Below are 24282 nucleotides of genomic sequence, written 5' to 3'. Positions count from 1 at the left end.
GCGTAAAGTTACAGTACTGTATATGTGTAAAGTTACAATACTGTATATGTGCAAAGTTACAGTTCTGCATGAGTATGTGTAACATTACAGTACTGTATGAGTATGTGTAAAGTTACAGTACTGTATGAGTATGTGTAAAGTTACAGTACTGTATATGTGTAAAGTTACAGTACTGCGTGAGTAAGTGTAAAGTTACAGTACTGTATATGTGTAAAGTTACAGTACTGTACATGTGCAAAGTTACAGTTCTGCATGAGTATGTGTAAAGTTACAGTATTGTATATGTGTAAAGTTACAGTACTGTATATGTGCAAAGTTACAGTTCTGCATGAGTATGTGTAAAGTTATAGTACTGTATATGTGTACAGTTACAGTACTGTATATGTGTAAAGTTACAGTACTGCATGAGTATGTGTAAAGTTATAGTACTGTATATGTGTACAGTTACAGTACTGTATATGTGTAAAGTTACAGTACTGCATGAGTATGTGTAATGTTATAGTACTGTATATGTGTACAGTTACAGTACTGTATATGTGTAAAGTTACAGTACTGCATGAGTATGTGTAAAGTTATAGTACTGTATATGTGTATGTGTACAGTACTGTATGAGTAAGCATAAAGTTACAGTACTGTATATGTGTAAAGTTACAGTACTGTATATGTGCAAAGTTACAGTTCTGCATGAGTATGTGTAAAGTTACAGTACTGTATATGTGTAAAGTCACAGTACTGCATGAGTATGTGTAAAGTTACAGTACTGTATATGCGTAAAGTTACAGTACTGCATGAGTATGTGTAAAGTTACAGTACTGTATATGCGTAAAGTTACAGTACTGCATGAGTATGTGTAAAGTTACAGTACTGTATATGTGTAAAGTTACAGTACTGCATGAGTATGTGTAAAGTTACAGTACTGTATATGTGTAAAGTTACAGTTCTGTATATGTGTAAAGTTACAGTACTGCATATGTGTAAAGTCACAGTACTGCATGAGTATGTGTAAAGTTACAGTACTGTATATGCGTAAAGTTACAGTTCTGCATGAGTATGTGTAAACTTACAGTACTGTATATGTGTAAAGTCACAGTACTGCATGAGTATGTGTAAAGTTACAGTACTGTATATGTGTAAAGTTACAGTACTGCATGAGTATGTGTAAAGTTACAGTACTGTATATGTGTAAAGTTACAGTTCTGTATATGTGTAAACTTACAGTACTGTATATGTGTAAAGTCACAGTACTGCATGAGTATGTGTAAAGTTACAGTACTGTATATGCGTAAAGTTACAGTTCTGCATGAGTATGTGTAAAGTTACAGTACTGTATATGCGTAAAGTTACAGTACTGCATGAGTATGTGTAAAGTTACAGTACTGTATATGCGTAAAGTTACAGTACTGCATGAGTATGTGTAAAGTTACAGTACTGTATATGTGTAAAGTTACAGTTCTGTATATGTGTAAAGTTACAGTACTGCATGAGTATGTGTAAAGTCTCAGTCCTGACTGTGTTCGAAACATAAACACTGATAGCGGCCAAACAGTCACGACAAGACAATGGTGCGTTTCTTTTATCTGCATTGTTTTTCTTTTAGCTCATTGAGCAGATTCCAAGCTTTCACCCCGCCCTCTGTCTCTTATTTGGTTTCGTTCTATTTGAGCATGTGTATATGTGTGTGTGTGTGTGTGTGTGGGTGTGTGTGTGCTTCCTGGCTGGTGGCTGTATAAACAGCGTGTGAGGAGACAACGCCTCAGGTGAAGACTCAGAGGCCTGACTCGCACAGCCACAGAGTGCAGACACCCTTTTAAGCACGTCTGCTAAACACAGATACATACACACACACATACACACACACACACACACACACACACAAGGGCAGGTGAATCTAATTTACTAAGGCCTAAGGGCACGTACACATGCTATCAGCTGAGCCGATCAGACAGACGCTGTGTGTTGGTCGTCAGGTCCAACCCAGAACACTTTAATCAAATTAGATCAAGGGTTGAGTTCACACTACACACACACACTATTACATGACAAATAAAATAGAGAACAGAACACATATTGAGAGAATTGTAAGAACTACACAAGCATTTGTATTACTGAATTAATTTTTTTGTTTGATGTTGTTGAATTGTTTATTATTTCATGATGTACTGAGTGTGCCCATAAACTCTAATGGATGTCACTATGTCTGACAGAACACAGTGTTCCCAGTGTACCATTTCATTTTAATTTGTAGAAATTTTCTTTTACGTTGAGCTTCCGCCGTACGACTGCCTGTGTACGAGCTGTTACTTCAGAAACGATGACTCGTTAATATAAACCGCATTAATATAAATCTGTGGTTCTGTGCTGCTATAGAAAACAAATCAACACCTAAGAGTCCAATCTAGCCCACTATAGTACAATATTACACTGATAATTTACTACTTTAATCAGTATCGAATTATTCAACTCGTTATACTGCTTACATCTTAATATCGATCCAGCTCTCATCTACCGTAGTCTGTCTGTTGATCAGCAGTATGTGTTGGCACCCCACTACCATGTACCATGTCCATCAGTGGAAAGGGACCACCACTAGATCATAAAATTAAAAATTAAACATTAATTGCGTGCCAAAAATGATCCTTTTGGGTGATATGAATTGTTGTTTGGTTGGTTGAAATGTTAAATATCACACTATACCTGATTCTTGACATGTTCATAAGGTTTAAATAAGCAATTTGTGCAAAAAAACAATTAAATGTAACGCAGTCGATTTGGTTTAGCATGCACTAAATGTACATATCATCACAGATCAAAATCATCAAAAGAATGATTTGTTCAGACATATAATATGAGTTAATGTGTTAATTCCTGGTTAGGACTGAGATATAGATCTCTTTAAAAAAAGAAAACCAACAACAACAACAATGCAAGACTCCATTGCAGTGTTGTGTTTTTTCCCCCTCCTTCTCCATTTCTCCTTGGTTGAGTCCCCTTGGCCACAGTAATGGGACTTTCATTACTTTATCAGTTTGAGTGAAGTTCACTAGATAAGGGGTTTGAATCGATTTCACTGTAGGCAAAAAGGCATTACTGCTATCTCAGAGAGTTTCCTGTTCAATCCAGATTTAAAAAAAAAAAAAGAAGTTTAGAAATGGAAAAAAATAGTCATTACAAAACTACAACAATAAGCGATTGTGTTCAAATGATGTTTTTGACTTGTTCTCCATCTGCACCTGAACCTGCTTTACTGCTTTGTTTAACATAGCACAGTTAGCATGATCTCACTCGGGAATATAGTGCAAAGGAAATCGTTTCGATTACAGTGATTTGAAGTATGTACAAAAAAAATAAATGAATAAATAAAAGAACTGATAAGAAACATAACATATGAAAAGGTTTTTAAAACAGAACACGACTGGACGTCAGTCCAAACTGACAAAACAGAAGTAAACAGTGTGGAATGATTAGGGATTAAGTTGTGTGGTGTTGACAGTGTTGGTTCTTCAGTAGCCAGATTTTTGAGTTTCTAGTGAATGAGCTGGAAATTGTCATATCTCAGTTGAGAGTGAAGTTCTGTTCCAGCCGTGACATGCCTGACTGACCGGCCAAGAGAACTTTTCCTTTCCTCTGGCAGCTTTTGACTGGAAGCAACTGTGGAAGAAATTTCTCAGGAGCTGTAAAAGTAAACACTGAACACGGTTAGCAATGAAGACCTGCTTATTATATTTATTATGCACGCTTTATCTTTTTATCTCTTGCCTTTTTCAAAACACAGAGTTCACGTATCATACTACAGGTGTTCATTTAACACAGTAAAGAAATCTGTAAAATGGTAACACGGTACTCTAGGACTTTATTAAACACACTACATTTAAACTGAACACTATAAGATGTTATTAAACACTCTACATGTTCATTAAATACTGTAGTTCACTTTCTAAAATACTCCATATATTCGTTGAACACTGGGATTTTATTAAACATGCTACATGTTAATTGAATGCTGTTTTGATTTTTTTATGAAACACTTTGTATTAATTGAACACTAAATGATTTTACTAAACACTGAATGTTAATTCATCTCTGTAGGTTTTATTTAAACACTACAACTTAATTAAGCACTGTGGTTTCTGTAAGCTTTTATTAAACACTCACGTTGTAATTAAACACTGCGGTGTTTTCTTCAGTACTTACATGATAATTGAACACTATACAATTTTATTAAATACTACACGTTAATTGAGAACGGTATGTTTTTATTTAAACACCATGTTAGCTGAGTATTGTTGTTGTTGTTGTTATTGTTTATTAAACACGCTACATGTTAATTAAACGCTATAAGTTATTTATGTTATTTAACACTCAGATGGCAGTGATCACTTACACATTGATTGCATGTTAGAATTTTTTTACTGAACGCTCTACGTGGTAATCAAACACCATAAAGATGTAATTAAACGTTCTACATGTTAAGCAAACACTGTTAAAATGGAATTAAACACTCTACATGTTAATTAATACTGCGTAATTGTTCATTAAACACTCTGTGTTAATCCAACACTATAAAAATGGAATTAAACACTGTGTTAATTAAGACTATATAATCTTTAATTAAACACTCTGCATGTTAATCCAACACTATAAAAATGGAATTAAACAATCTACATGTTAATTAAGACTATACTATTTTTAATTAAACACTACGTGTTAATCAAATACAATACAATTTTTATTAAACAAACTTAAACTTAAATTAACACTCTTTGGGTTTTTGTTGTTTGTTTGTGTGTTTGTGTGTTTGTGTGTGTGTGTGTGTGTGTGTGTGTGTGTGTGTGTGTGTGTCTAAAAGTTTTCTCAAAAACTGAATTAAAGTCGATTTGTCCTCCCGAGTTAACGCGACTCTCAGTTCCACCTTAAGAACCCGAGTTCCTGAAAAACAGCTCCAGCCAATAGCATCGCTCCAAAAATTACCTGCGTCCGGGCTTAGCGCTCCTGATTGGTCAGCGCGCTGTTGTCCGCGAGCTGTTTCTGATTGGCCGGGAGCGCGTCGCTATGAGTGGTGTCAATTGGCCAGATTGCACGCGCTCTCCGCCTCTGAGGAAAAGTTCACCAGAGTGTAGTGACAGCTAGCGAAAAACACACACACACGCGCGCGCGCGCACGCTCAGAAAGGAAGAAGGAAAATTCGCCGTCCTCACGCCATTACGTCCGTCGCCGAAGACGGGAAACTTTCCGCAAGCTTTTCTCCTTGCTCCTTTTTAAAAACAAAACAAAAAAACTTTGGATGTATCGGTGCGAGGGAGGAAGAGAGTCGGCTCCGTTTCCCTTCTCTGACTTTCTCTCTCCATGTGAACCGACTCGGAACCGAAACCCTTCTCTCTCGGTCTCACGCGCGCGGATTTAACACGGATAAACCGGAGGACACTTCTTCTGTGTATTTGTGTGTGTGTGTGAGAGAGAGAGAGAGAGAGAGAGTGTTTGTGTGTGTGTGTGTGTGTGTGTGTGTGTGTGTGTGTGTGGTGATTGTTGTTTTATTTTTATAAGGAAATAAATATTTGTATTTGTTATGAACACTCACACCATGTTGCCCGGCGGCGGGACGTACGCGAGCAAGAAGCGGAAGAAGCCGGTTCAGAAAATGTGAGTCGAAACTTTTTTTCTTTTTCTTCTTTACTTTTTTCCCCCCCTTTGAAAAAAAAGGGGGGAAAAACAGTAACGTCAGACGACGAGGAGGCGCGCGAGAGAGAGAGCTGCGTCGCGTCTCGTGCGGCCCAACCGACTCCTCCGCGATACTTTTCAGCGATTATAACAGCGACATAAACTTCTAATAATGTTGTTATTCACGTGCAACACTAATAACGTGCCGTGCTACAGGTGTTTATATTGCATCAGCTGCACGGTTTGTGTGTGTGTGCGTGTGTGCACGCGCGCAGCCATATGCAATGCAAGTCGTAACGTAAACGCAGGCTAACATTCTTAGCTGATAATAACAACAGTGCGTTTGATCTGAAACATGCATTCATGAATTAAACACACAAGTAAACAAGTGCACTGTTTTCTTTTTGTTTTATTTAAAAAAAGTGTTTCCTAACAGATATGCAAGAAGTGTGTGTTTGTAAAACTTGTTACAACACAACTGTTTGTTTGTTTGCTTGCTTGCAAACTTTCTTTGCCAAACATGCAGTGTGTTATAAACTTAATACATAAAGCATATAAAGTTATAAAAACTTTCCACCAAAGCATTTTTTTTTGTCTTAAAGACAGCTGTGTTTCGCTGAAGTCACTTTGGCAGCATTTACACTACATGGTTCAAGTGACCCAAGTCCGATTTTTTCCTTCCATCTGGAGCAGATCGGATATGACCCATGATATTCTCAGATCCGCTTCAGGCCTCGTTCATATGTGGGAATAAACCGATATGAATTGGATACTCTCCTGGTACCAGTCATACGTCATTGAAAAAGCGACGGCGGCGTATGACATCACTTCAGGTGGACACCATCAGAGAAAACACGACTCTCAACAAGGGCTCTCTTCTTTAATTTCTCCGCCTTAAGAGGCGGGTGTTCTGCTCAACTTTAAATATGGTGCAGAAAACTAAAAGCTTGTGTTATATTTTCGTCTGCGTTCCATCGCACATTGTGGCGTTTTTTACTTCCTTTTCGACCCAAGCTTCTGGTGACGTCTACCTCAGGTTGTTTCACGAAGTGTATAATGTAAACACAGATATCAGATATATGGGTCACTTTTAAAAGAAGATGTAAGCGGGTCGTCAAGAAGAAATTGGATGTAGTCAACGAATTGGAATTGGGCATCAAGACCGGCAGTGTAAATGCAGCCAAAGTGCGCTTTTGCCTCACGGTCCCGCGACTTTGATAGTAGTTTTTCCGCTGTCAGAACTTTTCCTTCTCGCCACAGAGGTGCTATGAAACGGACCTCTTTAGTACCTTTGGTACCCTTAGTGCCTGAGAATTTGTGTGTGTGTGTGGTGCCTTTTTACAGAGTGATTAAAGGTAACAGTGATCAGAGGTTAAATTATTCATTTGTTTGTTTTTACACAAGATTTTGATGGTACGACTGCAACAGGCGAGGGGGGACAAACAAACAAACCAAAGAAACGTAAAGTAGTTTGTAATTGTAAACGTACACTTTTGTTTCAATTTTGTGTCTCTCTGTGTGTATGTTTTTTGGTTTGTTTGTTTGTTTGTTTTTGCTTTGCGTAAATCGCTGTAGTGTGTGTCCCTGAGTAACTCTCCCCCCATGGGCGGAGTGAACAACACTCTCATTTAATGGTTCCGTTTCCCCTCCTGCTGAACTCTCCGGTCCACCTTAACATCCGGGCCTTTTGTGCTGCAAATCCTCAACTCTAGTTTGGCAAGCGCGCTTATTTGGGTCGCGTCCAAAATCAACTACTACCACACTAAGCAGTATGGAGAGGGTAGTGCGCTACATTCATACACAAAAATTCTGTGGAACTTTCTGTTTGGGTTGAGTGAGGCAGTATGGCGGATGAGCAGTCGACGGTTTAACGGGTCTCGTCGCGCCGGTAGTGGTGGTGTCCTGTTTGGTCACACTCGTTAGTACGGTAGTGCGCGGGGGGTTTGTGTGTGGTGTTTTTTTTTTTTTTTTGGGACGGAGCCTCTATATTAATCATAATCGAGGCGCGCGGTGCTCTCACGCGATGCTCGCATGAGGGAGGGGGTGGTCGGGCTTCGAGGATGTTATTGTAATCCGATAGGCTTTCTTTTTTTTACACTCCCCCTTATGAGAACACGTTTTTTTTTTGTCTTTTCCCCTCTTTTTCCCCCTCCGTCTCCTCCTTCTCGAATTAACATATTTTTAAGTCACGCAAGCTTACACAACGGCGGTGGAAACTGACTTTAAAAAGTTTTTTTTTCTTTCTTCCACGTCGTATAACCGGACTTTAAGCCTCAACTTAAAAACACATAGAAACGTTCCATTTGGCGCACTGGTTGAGTTTTAAAAAGAAAATAAATAATTTTGTACGGTTTTTAATTGAAACTCATTGTGTTGGGTTTGTTTGGGTGTCACGGTAAGCTAGCGAAGAGGCAGCCATTTTAACAACATCCGGGTAACTTGGTTGAGTTTTACACGGGTACTCTGAGGTAAACTTAAAAACAGAGATTCCTGTCAACAAAATATGAGTTATTTATATACTAACAAAAGAAACCATAATTTAGTAAAGAAAATAATATATATACACACATAATTTATCAATATTATTATTGATAACTAAATATTAACGTCCAGTCGTTTCTGTTAATAACAGTCACGCATTCATTTTGTCCGGCTCGCGCGCTGATTAAAGGCGCCATGGTTACGGATCATTCCACTGATGCCTGAAATAGGGGGAGCCTGTGAGGGATGCTACACGTGTTTAGTCCTGCCTCTAAAAAAAAACAAATAAATAATAAGAACCTGCAGAACATTTCATATTGAATACATGTCACTGTGTTTTAAAAGGTTGTGGATATTGTTGCCTAGCAACCACGTCAACCTTTGAAGCGATTTTGGCTGAATCCCATGTGCCTTCCTGCTTTCCACAGTGTCTAAGCAGGGTGATGCGCTCACGACGTCATCCCCTATTCACTGTGTGCATATGGGAAGCCTTTATCATGGTTATCTTTATGAATACTGGACTTAGGAGTACAAAAACAATGCCAAAAAAAGTGGGCGTGGACTGAACTCAATATGGTATGCATGCTGTTGGTGTCCAAACAAGGGGTTCGTCTCTGTACACTGTACTTTTCGAGTACACTAGATAGGGGTTGAAGTGTGCAGTGTTGCTGTTGTATCCCTTAATATAGTGCACTGTGTACTTGTCATGCTCTGACACACCTGAGAAAGCCTATTAATGGGTCACTGACCCTCAGACAGGTAAATTTACATTGATCCATTATGCAGATGCTTTTATACAAAACACACCAGCTGGACAAAAGCGCGTGATCAAAAACGCTTTAAAATCATAATCACGATTCAAATCTATAATCACGACTTACAAACAAAACCTGTCTTGTCGCACTTTATGTTTTTTTTTATTTTTTTTATTGTTTTTTTTAAACAAGTTTTAGTTTGTAGGCCTGGGGTTCAAGAATGAATCTTTGAGCCGACTGAAATGATTCGACTCACGATTCGTTCGTTTGTTTGTTTTATTCGATACTGAAGTAATTCTTTGATTCGAAAGACAGTGTATTCACTTTAATACACTGAACTAATGCGGCAACTAACGATTATTTTGATAATCGATTAATCTGTTGACTATTTCTTCGATTAGTCATGTTAAAGGGCCAGTGGGAAATGAATGATTAAAAAAGGTATATTTTAGTCAAGAGTTATTGCACTTCCTTTCTATTGCGCGATGTGTGATTTGCGTGGACTCGCGCTCGTTCAGTGAAGTTTAACGGAGACTCGCTCGCTTTCAGGACGAGACTTCATGTAAAATGGAAATACTGGCGTGACTTTCTAGCATTTACTGATAAGGATATGAAGGGAAACATGTCATTTCTGCGCTGAAGAAAACATGTCCGGAACACGTTAAACAGCACACGCAACTGTCGCAGCGACTGACGCGATGAACCACGTTAATACACGTACCAGTTTGTTCGAAGCACTTAATATAAAACGTTCTCATGTTTTGGACGAGCTGGATCCTGCACTTTTCCCTCAGCAGCAGCTCACTCTGTGACCTCCGCTGTTTTTCACACGGGTTTTATTCATAGAAATGCGTTTTTGACCGTCGTGAAGTGACGTCCCCGACGGGGTGGGGTTATCCGCCGTGACGTCACTGACCCGATTAATCCGTAATGCCGTTCGCTGTCCGTTATTTTAATTATCGGATTCATCGATTCGTTGTTCACTTTTCACTTTCAGTGTTATTCAGGATGTCTTCAGAGCGTATTTATAACTGTTTCTACACACACACATAGATGCACATTTTGTGGCATTCGTCACACTGTTCGTTTTAGCTTGTTATTTTGGTAACTTCCTATGAAGGCCATATCTATAATAATGTACGAGCACAGTCATGTCACATTCTAATGCGTAGCTATCGTTATGATGCTTTACGAGTAGCGTTCGTAACGTGATGTAATGCGCTATAAGCGCTACTTATAGTATAATCCATTCTTTTAGCGTTTTATGAACTGTAAGCCATTGATAAAATAATTAAATGTGTTTATAATGAAGTGTTCCTTCAATTCCTTATGAATATATTTTCTATGTAGTCTTTATACATGTGGCCTTCAGAGAGTGGATCATGTCAGGTAAATCGTGGTTCAGTGGGGGGGGGGGGGGGGGGGGGGGGGGGGGTTAGGTTAATCACAGTCTTGGCCAATCGCGATACGTGATCATGACATTGCTAGTCGTGTGCTAGTGTATTTCTGTAGTAACGTAGGAATGCTAACGTTGTAGCTGTTTTGTGTCCTTGCGGTGCATTCGACTTGCCTCAGAAGTTGGTACTCGGCTCATCCGGACACTTTCGACCTCCGCGTTTGGGACGCCTCCGAACATGTAACATGTAGGTCTGTATGCCGAATGCTCGTTTAAAGGGAAGAAGTGCTGCTGTGTTTCCTGCCGATGTCCGGGCCGCCATGTTGGTTTGAGTCGACGTCGCTCTCTGAACTCGGGGGTAGAAGAGACCTTCGGTGGAGATCAGAAGCTTCCAGGTGTGAGTTTCAGTTGGACGCAGCGTAAGTCCCCTGGAGATTAACACTCGGTTAATGAAGTGAAAGCTGTCAGTAATGATTAAAATGTCACGTGAAAACACACACACACACACACACACACACACACACCGAGCTGCAAATGATCCAGTCCTGATACTCAAGTGTGGAACTGAAAAAGCTTATGAATATTACCTATATGAATATAAGAGCATTCAGTCAGCAAAGTCCAACAGCGACTCGAGGAAAGTTCCTGGTGTACAAAGTTGGGTTCTGCATGTGTGTGTGTGTCTGTGTGTGTGTCTGTGTGTGTGTGTGTGTGTGTGTGCTTTACTCAGATTATTAAAGTCACCTGTGTGAAGTTCACACCTCCGAGTTCAGCGTTAAATAAATGTGTGTTAATTTATGGAGTTTCCATGGTAACAGTCTGTCTGGGATGGTCGTGTCAGCTCATAACACACACACACACACACATATATATACGCATATATACACACGGCTGTATCTCAGTGCTGTATCTCAGTACGTGTGTGTATGTGTGTGTGTGTGTGTGTGTATGTATGTAGACACTTAAGTGAGCCGCGAGGGCGTCGGGTTCTCCAAGCCTCACACAAAGAGCGCATTCAACTAGTGTGTAACTTGACTCTGGCTTCTCACACACACACACACACACACACACACACACACACACACAATTTACCTCTCTCTGACTGTCTCTGTCTTTCTGTTTCACTGTATTTCTGTCGCTTTCTCTTGCTCTCTGTCTAACACTCTCTTTCTGTCTGTCTCTCTGTCTCACTCTCTCTCTGTCTCACTCTCTGTCTCTCTCTCTTTGTCTCTCTCTGTCTCACTCTCTGTCTCTCTCACTCTGTCTCTCTCTGTCTATCTCTACCTCTCTCTGTCACTCTCTCTCTGTCTCTCTCTCTTTGTCTCTCTGTCTCACTCTCTGTCTCTCTCTCTCTCTGTCTCTTTCTGCCTCTCTCTCTGTGTCTCACTCTCTGTCTCTCTCTCTTTGTCTCTCTCTGTCTCTCTCTGTCTCACTCTGCCTCTCTCTCTGTCTCTCTCTGTCTCTCTCACTCTGCCTCTCTCTCTCTTTGTCTTTCTCTGTCTCTCTCTCTTTGTCTCTCTCTGTCTCACTCTCTATCTGTCTCTCTCTCTCTCTGTCTCTCTCTCTGTCTCACTCTCTGTCTCTCTCTCTTTGTCTCTCTCTGTCTCACTCTCTGTCTCACTCTCTTTGTTGCTCTCTCTCTCTGTGTCATGCTCTCTCTGTCTCACTCTCTTTCTGTCTCTTTCTGTCGCTGTCTCTCTCTGTCTTTCTCTCTTTCTTTCTTTCTCTTCCCCCGCTCTCGCAGTCTCTTTCCATATACACACATATTTCTTCTCTCCCTCTCTTTCTTGCTGTCTTGAGACGTTTTTCAATAAATAAAAATTGTAATAGTTGGTAAGCTGCTGTGGTGTAAGAGGAATAAAACACCTGCGGACGTGCTGTTATCGGAAAATAATCAACTTCAGGGTGGTCTCACACACACACACACACACACACAGTGATTCACACCAGAATGCCATACTGGAAGCAAACCTTTTTTTCCTGTGTGTGTGTGTGTGTGTGTGAGATCAGAACCAGATGTGTGTGTGTGTGAGTTCAGCAGGGTTATCAGACGAGAACGTGCCATTCCAGTGGACGTCGCCCAATTAACCAGCCGAGAGACCTTGTGTTCTTTCTTTACCATGATGGAGTGTGTGTGTGTGTGTGTGTGTGTGTGTGTGTGTGTGTGTGCACGTGTACTTAACAGCAAGGAATCATGGGAGTTTACAGTAAGACACAGTACACTCAGGTTCCCCTGCCCCCTGTGCTGGAGAATCATGAGAATAATGACTTTAAGAACTCTGATGTAAAATGAGTTCAAAAGGAACCTTCTGGGAACACCGTCGCTAGGCAACTCGGGAAACACCAATCACATGCTAGCATTGCAACGACACGGTGACCATGGAAACGCCAAAGAACTATCAACATATTCCAGAATGTTTTTCACTGTGTATTATGCTGTAATAATTGGAACACAGAGAGTCGGGTGTTCTAGAAGGTTCCAGTTATTACAGTGTAACCCACAGAGAGTCGGGTGTTCTAGAAGGTTCCAGTTATTACAGTGTAACCCACAGAGAGTCGGGTGTTCTAGAAGGTTCCAGTTATTACAGTGTAACCCACAGAGAGTCGGGTGTTCTAGAAGGTTCCAGTTATTACAGTGTAACCCACAGAGAGTCGGGTGTTCTAGAAGGTTCCAGTTATTACAGTGTAACCCACAGAGAGTCGGGTGTTCTAGAAGGTTCCAGTTATTCTGCTGTAACTCATATATGTAATTCCGCTGTGTGTGTGTGTGTGTGTGTGTGTGTGTGATGAAATCCGTGTGAAAACAAAAGGCTGGTTCAATCGTGTCTGCTTCACACTGAGGCACTATTGTTTTAAAGAATCCACCGCCCCCATTATCCTCCCCGCTTCTAATACCTTCCAGCTTTGTGTCATCGTTACAGACTCCGCCCCTTTTTAAAATAATGGATATCGTTTATTTGTTTGTTTGCATAGTTATTTATTTTAAATAATTGTGTTCTTGTTTTTTTTATTCACTTGGGGTTTTCTTTCTTTCTTTTTTTTTTAATGTTTTATTTCAAAAGTATGTTTGTTTCGTTTAATGATTGTTTCTGTTTATTTGAAAGTTTAGGACGCGTAAACGTTTGATTGGTCTGTATAAGCCCCGTATGCGGAAAACGCTGCTAGATGACGTTGCAGCGTCCGCCTGTGACGTGGGCGGGGCTAACCTGGCATGAAGTTTATTTGAACGTATTATTATTTGAGTTCTTTTGTAACGATTGTTAGATTGTAACTGAGATGCAAATGATTTATAAAATAAAAATATAAAAGTAAAATCAGATCAGCTTTTTACCCGAGTGAAACTAATCCTCTTTTTTTTTTCTCTAAAATAGTTTTTTATTTTTGTTGTTGGTGCACAATGATGATGCGTTTTCCCCCCAGACCTGAACGACTGAATGCTCCTTTCTGTCTCGCCGTCCTTTTTTTCCTCCCTTTTTTTTTTTCTTTTTCTGCTGAGGTCACTTTCGCCTCATTCTTTATTTCTGGGAAACGTAATTAGGGTCTGGCGGCCGGCTCGAGGCGAGGCGAGGCGGAGATTCCTCACAGGAGACGGCCATTTTCTTTTTCTTTTTTGATGACAGTGATTCCAGTAAAGTCCTGGCTCAGACCTGGATAATGGCTTTCATTACGGCAGAATGATAACGTGCCAGCTAATGCTGTGCTTGCCAAGCTAGCGCTCGCTAAAACCTTCCACACTCTCACTAACACCATAACACACACACACACACACACAAAAAGGTTCTCCTGTCTGACAGAAACAACCCTCGTCAAAATGTCCTCCTGCTAATTCGTCTTGCTAAGCTAGCTGTAAATTATTATCGTCTTTATGGTTTAAACTAGCTGTATGGAATATTTTCGCTGAGTCATGTTCTCTCAGCGAAATGCTCACTCTTCTATCTCACTACCTTGTCCTGAAATCTTTCTTGCTAATTAAGCTAACTTTATCATCACACACTTAACGTCAGTAAAAGCTCTGGAGTACTCTCAGCTGTACTTCACTGAGCCTCTCAGTATGATGCTCTTGGAATGCTAAGCTAGCTTCCTGCTCGATTAGCTTTCATTAAAAATGCCCCACTGCACAATTCCACTCAAACACACTCCTGAATTGTTACGCTAGTTCCTGCTCAATTTGGATTGGGATTTTAATCAAACCTAATCCATCGAAGCGGGAGGAGAGCCTCCGTCAGTCTTTTCTAAGCTAAAATTCCCGATCCACTTCTGAGGAAAATGTTCTCCAGTTTTGCTAAGATCGCTTTTAATGATGCATTTCGGAATCTTGCTAGGCTAGCTTTCAGTAAAACATAGAACTTAGGTTCTCCGTTCTGTTCTCCAGCCTGTTCTTCACGTGGTTCTCTGTTCTGTTCTCCATTTGGTTCTTTGTGATGCTCTCCATCCTGTTCTTCATCCTGTTCTCTGTCCTGTTCTTCATCTGGTTCTCTTTTATGTTCTCTGATATGCTCTCCATCCTGTTCTTCATACTGTTCTTGTTCTTCATCTGGTTCTCTGTGATGCTCTCCATCCTGTTCTTCATACTGTTTTCTGTCCTTTTCTTCATCTGGTTCTCTGTTCTGTTCTCCATCCTGTTCTCTGTCCTGTTCTTCATCTGGTTCTCTTTTATGTTCTCTGATATGCTCTCCATCCTGTTCTTGTTCTTCATCTGGTTCTCTGTGCTGCTCTCCATCCTGTGCTTCATCCTGTTCTCTGTCCTGTTCTTCATCTGGTTCTCTTTTATGTTCTCTGATATGTTCTCCATCTTGTCCTTCATACTGTTTTCTGTCCTGTTCTTCATCTGGTTCTCTGTGATGTTCTCCATCCTGTTCTCTGTGCTGTTCTCCATGTCTCTTGTGTTCAGCACACCAGCTGCAGTTTGATTAATAATTAATGATGTGCGTCTAAACGGTAAATTAGTAGTGAAAGTATTTAGTTTCGGCTGTGAGCGAAGCTCCGAGAGAGCGAGCGATGGAAGAAAAGCGCTTTTAGCATTTATTGTAACCAGCGGCGTGGGTGACGTACCATTAAATGAGTTTCTCGAGATTGGGTAATGATCTAATGAGGATAAACTAATTACACACACACACACGGTACCTGAGCGTTATGTCGCCTCCAGCTAAACCTTTACTGTTAAATCAGATCATCTTATTAACATTCACTGTCGTTAACGTTAAGCAAAATGGCGAGTCCCTGGAGTGGGAATGGAGTGATGGACAGAATACCTCTCTTCATTTTCTTTCCTTCTGTTTGTCACAGTCGCTTCATTTGTCCCCAAGCTCGCCCTCTGAAACAGGAAATGAGGTCACAGTGGGGATGTTATCACAATTTCAGACACACAGAGATGCTGAATGCATTTCTTGGATATCTCTTGTTTTCTCTCTCTCTCTCTCTCTCTCTCTCTCTCTCGACCCGTCTCACCCCGTCTTTATTTTTAGGCCTGTTTTTTACTAAAACAAAACTCCAACCAGCTCCTAATTGTTTTCAGACGTCCCCCCCCCACTCTCTCTCTCTCTCTCTCTCTCTCTCTCTCTCTCTCTCTCCATTTCAGCCCAGTTTAGAAATGCACTCTTTTTTTCCATTCCTCTGCACAAACCCACATATTTGAAAGGTTTTGACCCCCCCCCCCCCCCCCCCCCAAAAAAAAAAAAAAAAAAACACAGATCAGAGATAAATTAAAATGAAAGCTTAGCACGCGGCTGAACCCGAAATAGTTCCTCGCTCCCTTTGTAGTGCACGAAAGTATTCCGTTTGATGCTATTTCTGCCCTCCCCCCCCCCCCAAAAAAAAAAAATAAATAATCTTACGGCAGTAAATCAATGTCAAAATAATGTCCAAAAATAATTGCTCCCTTTACTCGTCTTTGCAGTTGAGTCATCGGATCGAGGCGGTAGCTGATCGTTTTAAAAGAACGTTTGGGATAAATATGTTGGTTCTCGTTTCAGTTTTTCAGTTCGTGCTAACATTTTTAGCTAGTTACGTAATAAAAAACGTTTAACTATGTGAATTCTTAAGAGCCAGCCGGCTGGTGTGTAAAGTTCCGATTGGTTACGGTTATGGTAGGGGCGGAGTTTGTGCTCCGTGATTTGATTTATTCTAGTTTTCTCGTTGAAAGGAAATTCTCTTATATCGTGTATTCTCTTATATTATGAACTGCTATCGAATACCTATGATGAATGTATTCATTGAATTACCCCTTTAAATAAGCTGATCAACGGCCATCTTTCTTATAGCTGGCACATGTATTTTCTGTCTATTGAAAAGACATAGTGTGCTGTGTGTTTTTTTTTGCCTATCTGGCTGGCACCTGCGCCAGTAGAAACCGTCCACGCACTGCCGTTATCAATGTGTATAAATACTTGTGCTCTGCGTGAATAAAGTGGGATGTCTGTGTGAGCATGCATGAAGTCAGTGCGTGTTCATTTTGGACCCCCCAGGCCTGAACGTTCCACGGTAAACCACACTTTACTTACGTAGCTCATAGCAGCACAGAACTAAGAGTAATGTTAATAGATGTAATTGTAGAACAGGCTGAAAGGGCTGACAGAGGTCTGGAAGGCATAATCTGTGATACATGGAATTCTAACACTTGTGTTCTGAAATTTTGTTGGCAAAACTACATGAGAACTTATTTTATAGCAGCCAGCGCATCACGTTCTTTGCTAAATGATTTAGCATCACTAGCTTTGATTATGAATACATCATGAGTTGGGTATTTGGGTTCTTGTTCCAGACCGAAGCCTCCTCCACCCGAAGGCGCCAAGTCCAACCCTTCAAAGCGGCACAGGGATCGGCTAAACATGGAGTTGGACAAGCTGACCAGCCTGCTGCCCTTCTCCGAGGACGTTCGCTCCCGGCTGGACAAGCTGTCCGTCCTCAGGCTCAGCGTCGGATACCTGAAGGTCAAGAGCTTCTTCAACGGTGAGTCAATTGACCCAGTGATTCAGAAGATTCTTTTAAACTTCCCGATCCAGTTTCCGCGGTAGCAGATAGGTGTTTTTTTTAAATATTTTTTTGGCCGATAAACAGCGGCGCTCAGTTCTCGAACACATTTATGACTCAAATAGGGCTGCAACTAACGATTATTTTCATAATCGATTAGCTGGCCAATTTTTTAATTATTATTTTTATTTTTTATTTTTCCGATTAATTGGATGGGGCAAAATTTTAGGTTAGTAAAAAACTAATGTGTTCCATTTGATATATATTATCTTTCTAAAATTCCTACACTAGACCAGTGGTTCTCAACCTTTTGTGAGATTTGGACCCCTAGCATATTTCAAACAATCCACACCCCACTCACTGAACAACAATTATATAGGCTACAGATTAAACAGGCATTTCTATATATGTTGCTTTATTTTATTCATATTTAACATTAATAATATTCACATTACAATTGAATCAAAACCTTTCAAGGTTTTTTTTTTTTTTTACATTTTATTGTTGGTGTGACATTTAATTTGACTCTCTGAATTATCCTTTGTTTATTTTATCCATCAACGTGACACTTGAACTTCTCTACCACTCGTAGGTTTTTGCAAAAAGATTTTTTTTTTGTAAATTATATTGTAAAGAAATTTCAAATAAAATCCATCAATGAACGATCGTCAGCTCAGCTAACCTGATATTTGCGAATAACCAAATTGATTAAGTTTAAAATATCTCATTTGAATATGTTTTTATACATTTAACAAAAAATATATACATAATATTATTTAAACATTTTTAAAACGTTCCTACGGACCCCCTGCAATCACGTCACTGACCGCGGACCCCCGGTTGAGAATCACAGCACTAGACGGTAGTGCAGAGTGCACAGTGTAAGTGCACAGTACGTCATTTGGGACACAACTTTAGTATTTACTCTCTGAAGCGTGTTTTCGGAACAGGCGTAACGTAACGAGTAAACACACCCCGTGCCGCGCAGACCAACTAATCCATAATGAGATTCATTGACAACGATTTTCCTAATCAATTATTATCTGTTGTATCGATTAGTTGTTGCAGCTCTAGACTCAAATGTAACTGTAAAAAACTCATTTTGGTTCAAATGAATGATTCGGTCCTGGAGTAATAGAGAATCAAGGAGTCAATTTTTAGAAGTGTCGATTTGCACTTGTTGGAAAGCGTGTGTGTGTTTGGGTGTTCGAACCCGTAAGACTTCTCCTTGAGCAGTCCTTCCAGTCACCTGATCTACAAATCCGTCATCACCCCATTGTGTTAATCTCGTCTCGGGCAGTAAAATTAAAAGGGCCACCGCTATCAGTAGTGTCCTGCTGTCTGCGGTTTGGAATTTCACACCACACGTGGCGTCTTAATGGAGTCTTCCTGTTAGCCGAGGCTGCATTGGACACGCCTTTCTAACCAATACCATCTCCTGTTTCCTCACACACACACACACACACACACACACACACACACACACACACACAGCTCATGTGGATGCAGGACAGTGGGTCAGCAGTGTAGCACCAGCATCAGAACACACCGTACTGCTCTCAGCCAGTCAGAACACACCGTACTGCTCTCAGCCAATCAGAACACACTGTACTGCTCTCAGCCAGTCAGAACACACTGTACTGCTCTCAGCCAATCAGAACACACTGTACTGCTCTCAGCCAGTCAGAACACACTGTACTGCTCTCAGCCAATCAGAACACACTGTACTGCTCTCAGCCAATCAGAACACACTGTACTGCTCTCAGCCAAGCAGAACACACCGTACTAATCTCAGCCAATCAGAACACACCGTGTTGCTCTCAGCCAGTCAGAACACACTGTACTGCTCTCAGCCAGTCCGAACACACTGTACTGCTCTCAGCCAATCAGAATACACTGCACTGCTCTCAGCCAATCAGAACACACCGTGTTGCTCTCAGCCAGTCAGAACACACTGTACTGCTCTCAGCCAATCAGAACACACTGTACTGCTGTCAGCTAATCAGAACACACTGTACTGCTCTCAGCCAATCAGAACACACTGTACTGCTCTCAGCCAATCAGAGTACACTATACTGCTCTCAGATAAACAGATAGACAGACAGAAGGACAGACAGACAGATGAGTAGACATGCAGACAGATAAACAAATAGGCAGACAAACCGATAGATATAGATGGATAGACAGACAGACGAATAAAGAGAGATGAATACACAGACAGACAGATGGATCGACATTAAAAAGAGAGACAGGAAGACAGCTAGATAGATATAGACAAACAGATACGAGTCTGTGCCACACATGCGACCTTCAGATAGTTATGTGCTGTATGTAAAGAATGCTCTGTGTGTGTGTGTGTGTGTGTTTCTAACGTTTTAGTCCATATAATATGAGCACTGCAGGATTATCAGCTCTCGCTCTCTCGCTCTCTCTCTCTCTCTCTCTCTCTCTCTCTGTCTCTCTCATTCTCCAAATGTTCAGCGGAGGTGAAGTTAAACTGCAGCCTCACACTTCCTGTCATTGTTCTCGCCCAAAATATCAACAGACCGAGAGAAAGACAGACTGACAGACAGCTTCACATCGGCGAGAGAGACAGACAGGATAAGGCGAGGAAGGTGAAAGGTGAGAGAAAGGAAAGAGAGAGAGAGAGAGAGAGCGTACCTAATGGAAAGAGGATAGACTCACACACACACACACACACACACTGTAATGTTCTAATTGTCTTTTGAGACTTGCACTATTAACACATAGCCTCTAGGGCTGAAGTCTAAAAGGTGTGTGTGTGTGTGTTTGCAGTCCTGCCCTAGTAACCGCCGGTGTGAAGCAGATCTTGTGCACACAGGGCGCTGGTGAGCTCTTGTTGCCACGGTGATGGTGTAGCGGAACTGTGTGATGTGTTAAACCACCCTATTGTGGTTTAACTACGTTACACCTGTTGTGTTAGGGAATATGGGTCATGTGTATTCAGCGTTTTTATAGATACCTGAACGGTTATTTTCCGTTCCGTTAATTAATTTACAGGTTCATGGTGTCATGTGACCTCAAACTCTGGTCCATCTCATCGTTCGTCAACTCATCACCATTCAGCAAAGGTGCGTGTAAATGTTCTCATGGTCGAACCGAACTAAAAATTCCCTCTACACGTTTTACCTGACCCCCTGGGAGCCCCGCCCCCTTTTCCTCCATCTCATGTTAGTAACCTCTCGTCTCGACTGGATTTTGAAACGTTTCTCGATTTTTGTGTCCCGGCACGCGAAGGACGTTTTGAGTTCATTCACGTGAAATGATGCTTATAAACAGCTCGAAATTTCCAAGCGCTGCCTTTCCAAGGCAGGGCTGATTTCCATTTAGCCACGCCCACAAAATTCCATTAAAGGCAGAAAGACAGTACGTACAGTCGCGATGACGTCACGTGAAGCGTCTCGGCCCGAATCTACGGTAAGTTTGAAAAAATTGCAAGCTCCTCTGAATATTGCGTATTGAGTTTGCTCGATTTTATGTTCGTTTCTGCGATCGTAAAAATCACAAAATCCGGGAGGGAGTGGAAAGAGAGCTGAAAGCTACCGGGTGAAAGAGCGCCCCCTAAGTGTGGCATGTGCTAAATGCAGCTCAGCCAGTAATGCTGCTCGGCCACGGCAGTGCGTCAGCTACCTGATCAGCTAAGTCTTATTTGTCCTTATTTACGGATGGAGTTTTACAAAACGTTCTGAGATAATTAAGTGATGTAAACTTGACATTGTTTTTATATATATATATATATATATATATATATATATATATATATATAAAATTTATTTATTTATTTAAACCCATCAGCGATGATACGTTTCGAAGCCAATCAGCCGACGTTCACAGCGGTGAGTCTCCTTAGATGGAAATTTATGGAAACGTAGAATGCAAACCCCCCCCCCCCCCCCCCCCCCCCCCAACTAACAAGATTTTCATGAACACCTCATTTTTTGTGTAAACTCGACTGCAAACAGTTTACGAATAAATATTTAAATTCCACAGATCGAATAACAAACATATATTAGCATAAAGTGCTATCATCCAATCAGCTGCGTGATTGGTCACTGGTGTGTAGGAGAGAAAAAAAACACGCAAAATTGAAAATAAAGTATAAAAATGTGTTTGTGTGTATGTTGATGGGGAAGCTTCAGTCTGAGAAAGAGCCTGAGGTTCAGTCCCACGCTCCACTGCACAAACACTGCATTGTGTGCAGCTCCCAGCATGCACTGGTTGCACTGATGCTGTGGAACTGTGTGTATGTGTGTGTGTGTGAGACATGGAAGCCACGGATCATTATTTCACACAGGAAAGTGTGAAATAATGATGAGAATTAGAATAACGCACATACGTTTGAGCGATCCTGAAAGTTAATGTAGAGTTATTAATGAATAATTCTGAACATGAAGTTATTAACGTAGAAAGATAGAGAGATATTTATCACATCATCATTCCAATCCAGTCCAATCCAGTTCAAATCCAAACCTGTTCAATCCAGTCCAATCCACTTTAATCCAGACTAATCCACTTTAATCCAGTCCAATCCACTTTAATCCAGACCAATCCAGTTCAATCCAGTCCAGTCCAGTTTAATCCAGACAAGAGATGTCACGATACCAAAAATCTAGTAGTCGGGACCGATACCACCAAAAGTACACGATACTCGATACCAAAGTCGATACCACGGTGTGGTATAAAAAATAAAAATGAAAACAATTTATTAAAAACTCTCCTGGAGGACATCTTCCTCTGGCTGATGCTGGCAAAAGGAGTGAGAGAGAGATTTTAGTTATCAAACACTGTCTGACAATGAGTGGAGGCTACAGTGGAGGCGCAGCACTCTGAGACGCGCGCGTCTGTGTTCACACACACACACACACGCACCTTATACTCTGAATGCAGGCATTAGTGTAAATTCACTGATGTGGGGGCAGGACAGAAAGAGTTATTAAAAGCATGAACAGGTGAATAATTATTAGTGACATGAGGCTACATTTATCTGACAGGACCCGGGCTGAATGGCGGTGCACGGTGTCCATTAGGAGGTCGTTTATAACATCGCAATGCGTTAGCGTCGTTAACGAATAACTGGCTATCGCTAACATTCCACGGAGCGTAACGTTAGCTGGTTTCACGGCCACAAAGCCAGCTGCCGCAAACAAACATAATACAGGACCGTCTTTCAGGTGCTTCGGCAAATTCCAGGTGTTTCCTCGCATTGTATGAAATGAATCATAGCGTCGGTCGCCCACCGGCTTCACAGCATCGATTATATGTTTGTTGTCATCGCCTCGAATGCGAAGTATTTCCGTATTCTACACCACATTTCCTCTCAACGAGTCGCGGTGAGCTAAACTTGTTAAGCTAAGGTAATATTCTGTAGTTTTTCCCGTGTGCTCGTAGGCGTTCCTCTTCTTCCTCACCACGTGTGGACCGACTAAAACACTTGCGCGTATTTGCTACCCCGTTCAGGTCCGGAACAATCGCAACTTGGTACCTCCATTAGAAACGGTTCCAACGCCATTCCAGAAAAACAAGTATCGTCACCTTTTAAGAATGTTGGTACCGACTTGGTACTGAAGTATCGGTTCTCGTGACATCCCTAATCCAGACCAATCCAGTTCAATCCAGACCAATCCACTCCAATGCAGACCAATCCAGTTCAATCCAGACCAATCCAGTTCAATCCAGACCAATCCAGTTCAATCCACTCCAATGCAGACCAATCCAGTTCAATCCACTCCAATGCAGACCAATCCAGTTCAATCCAGACCAATCCAGTTCAATCCACTCCAATCCACTCCAATGCAGACCAATCCAGTTCAATCCAGTCCAGTTCAATCCAGACCAATCCAGTTCAATCCACTCCAATGCAGACCAATCCAGTTCAATCCAGACCAATCCACTCCAATGCAGACCAATCCAGTTCAATCCAATCCAGTTCAATCCAGACCAATCTAGACCAATCCAGTTCAATCCAGGCCAATCCAATCCAGTTCAATCCAGTCCAATCCAATCCAGTTCAATCCAGTCCAATCCAGACCAATCTAGACCAATCCAGGCCAATCCAATCCAGTCCAATCCAGTCCAATCCAGTTCAATCCAGTCCAATCCAATCCAGTTTAATCCAGTCCAATCCAGACCAATCTAGACCAATCCAGTTCAATCCAGGCCAGTCCAATCCAGGAAGAGGAACATTTGGGGAATTCCATACTCCCAATTCAGACACGTTTTAACGGGAAAGTCTTAACACACACACACAAACAGGCGCGAGACCCTCATAGCGTGCAGTAACGCTTCAGAGCCTCGAGCACGCTCACACACACACATGATTTAACCTGAGATAGAGAGACAAACAGTAAGGGAGCTTAAAAAAATGTAGTCTTCTCCCTCGTTGTGAGCACTGTTCAACTTTTCAGCTTTTTAAACTATTTTTTAAATGCATTAGTCTTTCATCCCTCTCCCTTTTATCTCTCTTTCATCTCCCTTTTATCTCTCTTTTATTTCCCTCGATTATTTCTCTTTCATTATAGACGCAGGATTTCTCTCTGCGTCCAAAAACTTCTAGTGTGTTTCCAAATTCTCTGCCCAGAGCATCCTAATTATCAGTGTGTGTGTGTGTGTGTGTACGAGTGTGTTTGTATGGGTTACTGGATATTTTTGCGAGCCGTGTAACACACACATACTGTTTCTCTCTCTCTCTCTCTCGCTCTCTCTCTCCCTGTCTCTCTCTCTTTCTCTGGGCCTGTTCCCACATGAGCAGCTGCATGTGTGTTTTGACTGAGAAGCCAGTTGCTGTTAGCCGCCTCTGATCGATGCTATCGCCACCTCACACACACACACACACACACACCGTCTGCAAAACAGCACTTATTTACTGCATGAGGGAGCTGGGCTGCGTCCCAAACCGCACACGGCTTTCCTAAACAGTGCACTGCCTCAGGTTTGAGACGTGGCCCGTGTGAAGCCGTTACCAGTAAAAAGTGGTTAGCGAAGACGGCGTAGTAACGGAGTGCACTT

General features: G+C 41.4%; 1 protein-coding gene across 3 annotated transcripts in view; it reads left to right on the top strand.

The window, feature by feature from the left end:
• The first annotated feature begins 5149 nt into the window (after positions 1-5149).
• The window catches only part of ahr2 (aryl hydrocarbon receptor 2), a 54501-nt gene continuing 35368 nt past the window's right edge, over positions 5150-24282 (top strand). Inside the window, exons 1-2 of one of the 3 annotated variants that reach the window (XM_047151581.2) lie at positions 5150-5637; positions 17048-17235. In XM_047151581.2, coding sequence (XP_047007537.1) covers positions 5564-5637; positions 17048-17235 — 262 coding nt within the window. In that variant the 5' untranslated portion in view covers positions 5150-5563. Of the gene's footprint in view, positions 5638-10338; positions 10707-17047; positions 17236-24282 lie in introns of those variants that run through there. The other 2 variants (XM_047151580.2, XM_017459013.3) reach the window with 2 other exon arrangements.

The sequence above is a fragment of the Ictalurus punctatus genome, chromosome 27, assembly GCF_001660625.3.
Source record: "Ictalurus punctatus breed USDA103 chromosome 27, Coco_2.0, whole genome shotgun sequence".
NCBI classification, from domain to species: Eukaryota; Metazoa; Chordata; class Actinopteri; order Siluriformes; family Ictaluridae; genus Ictalurus; species Ictalurus punctatus.
The sequence above is the reverse complement of the archived record's forward strand: the minus strand, read 5'-3'. Positions and strand labels throughout refer to the sequence as shown.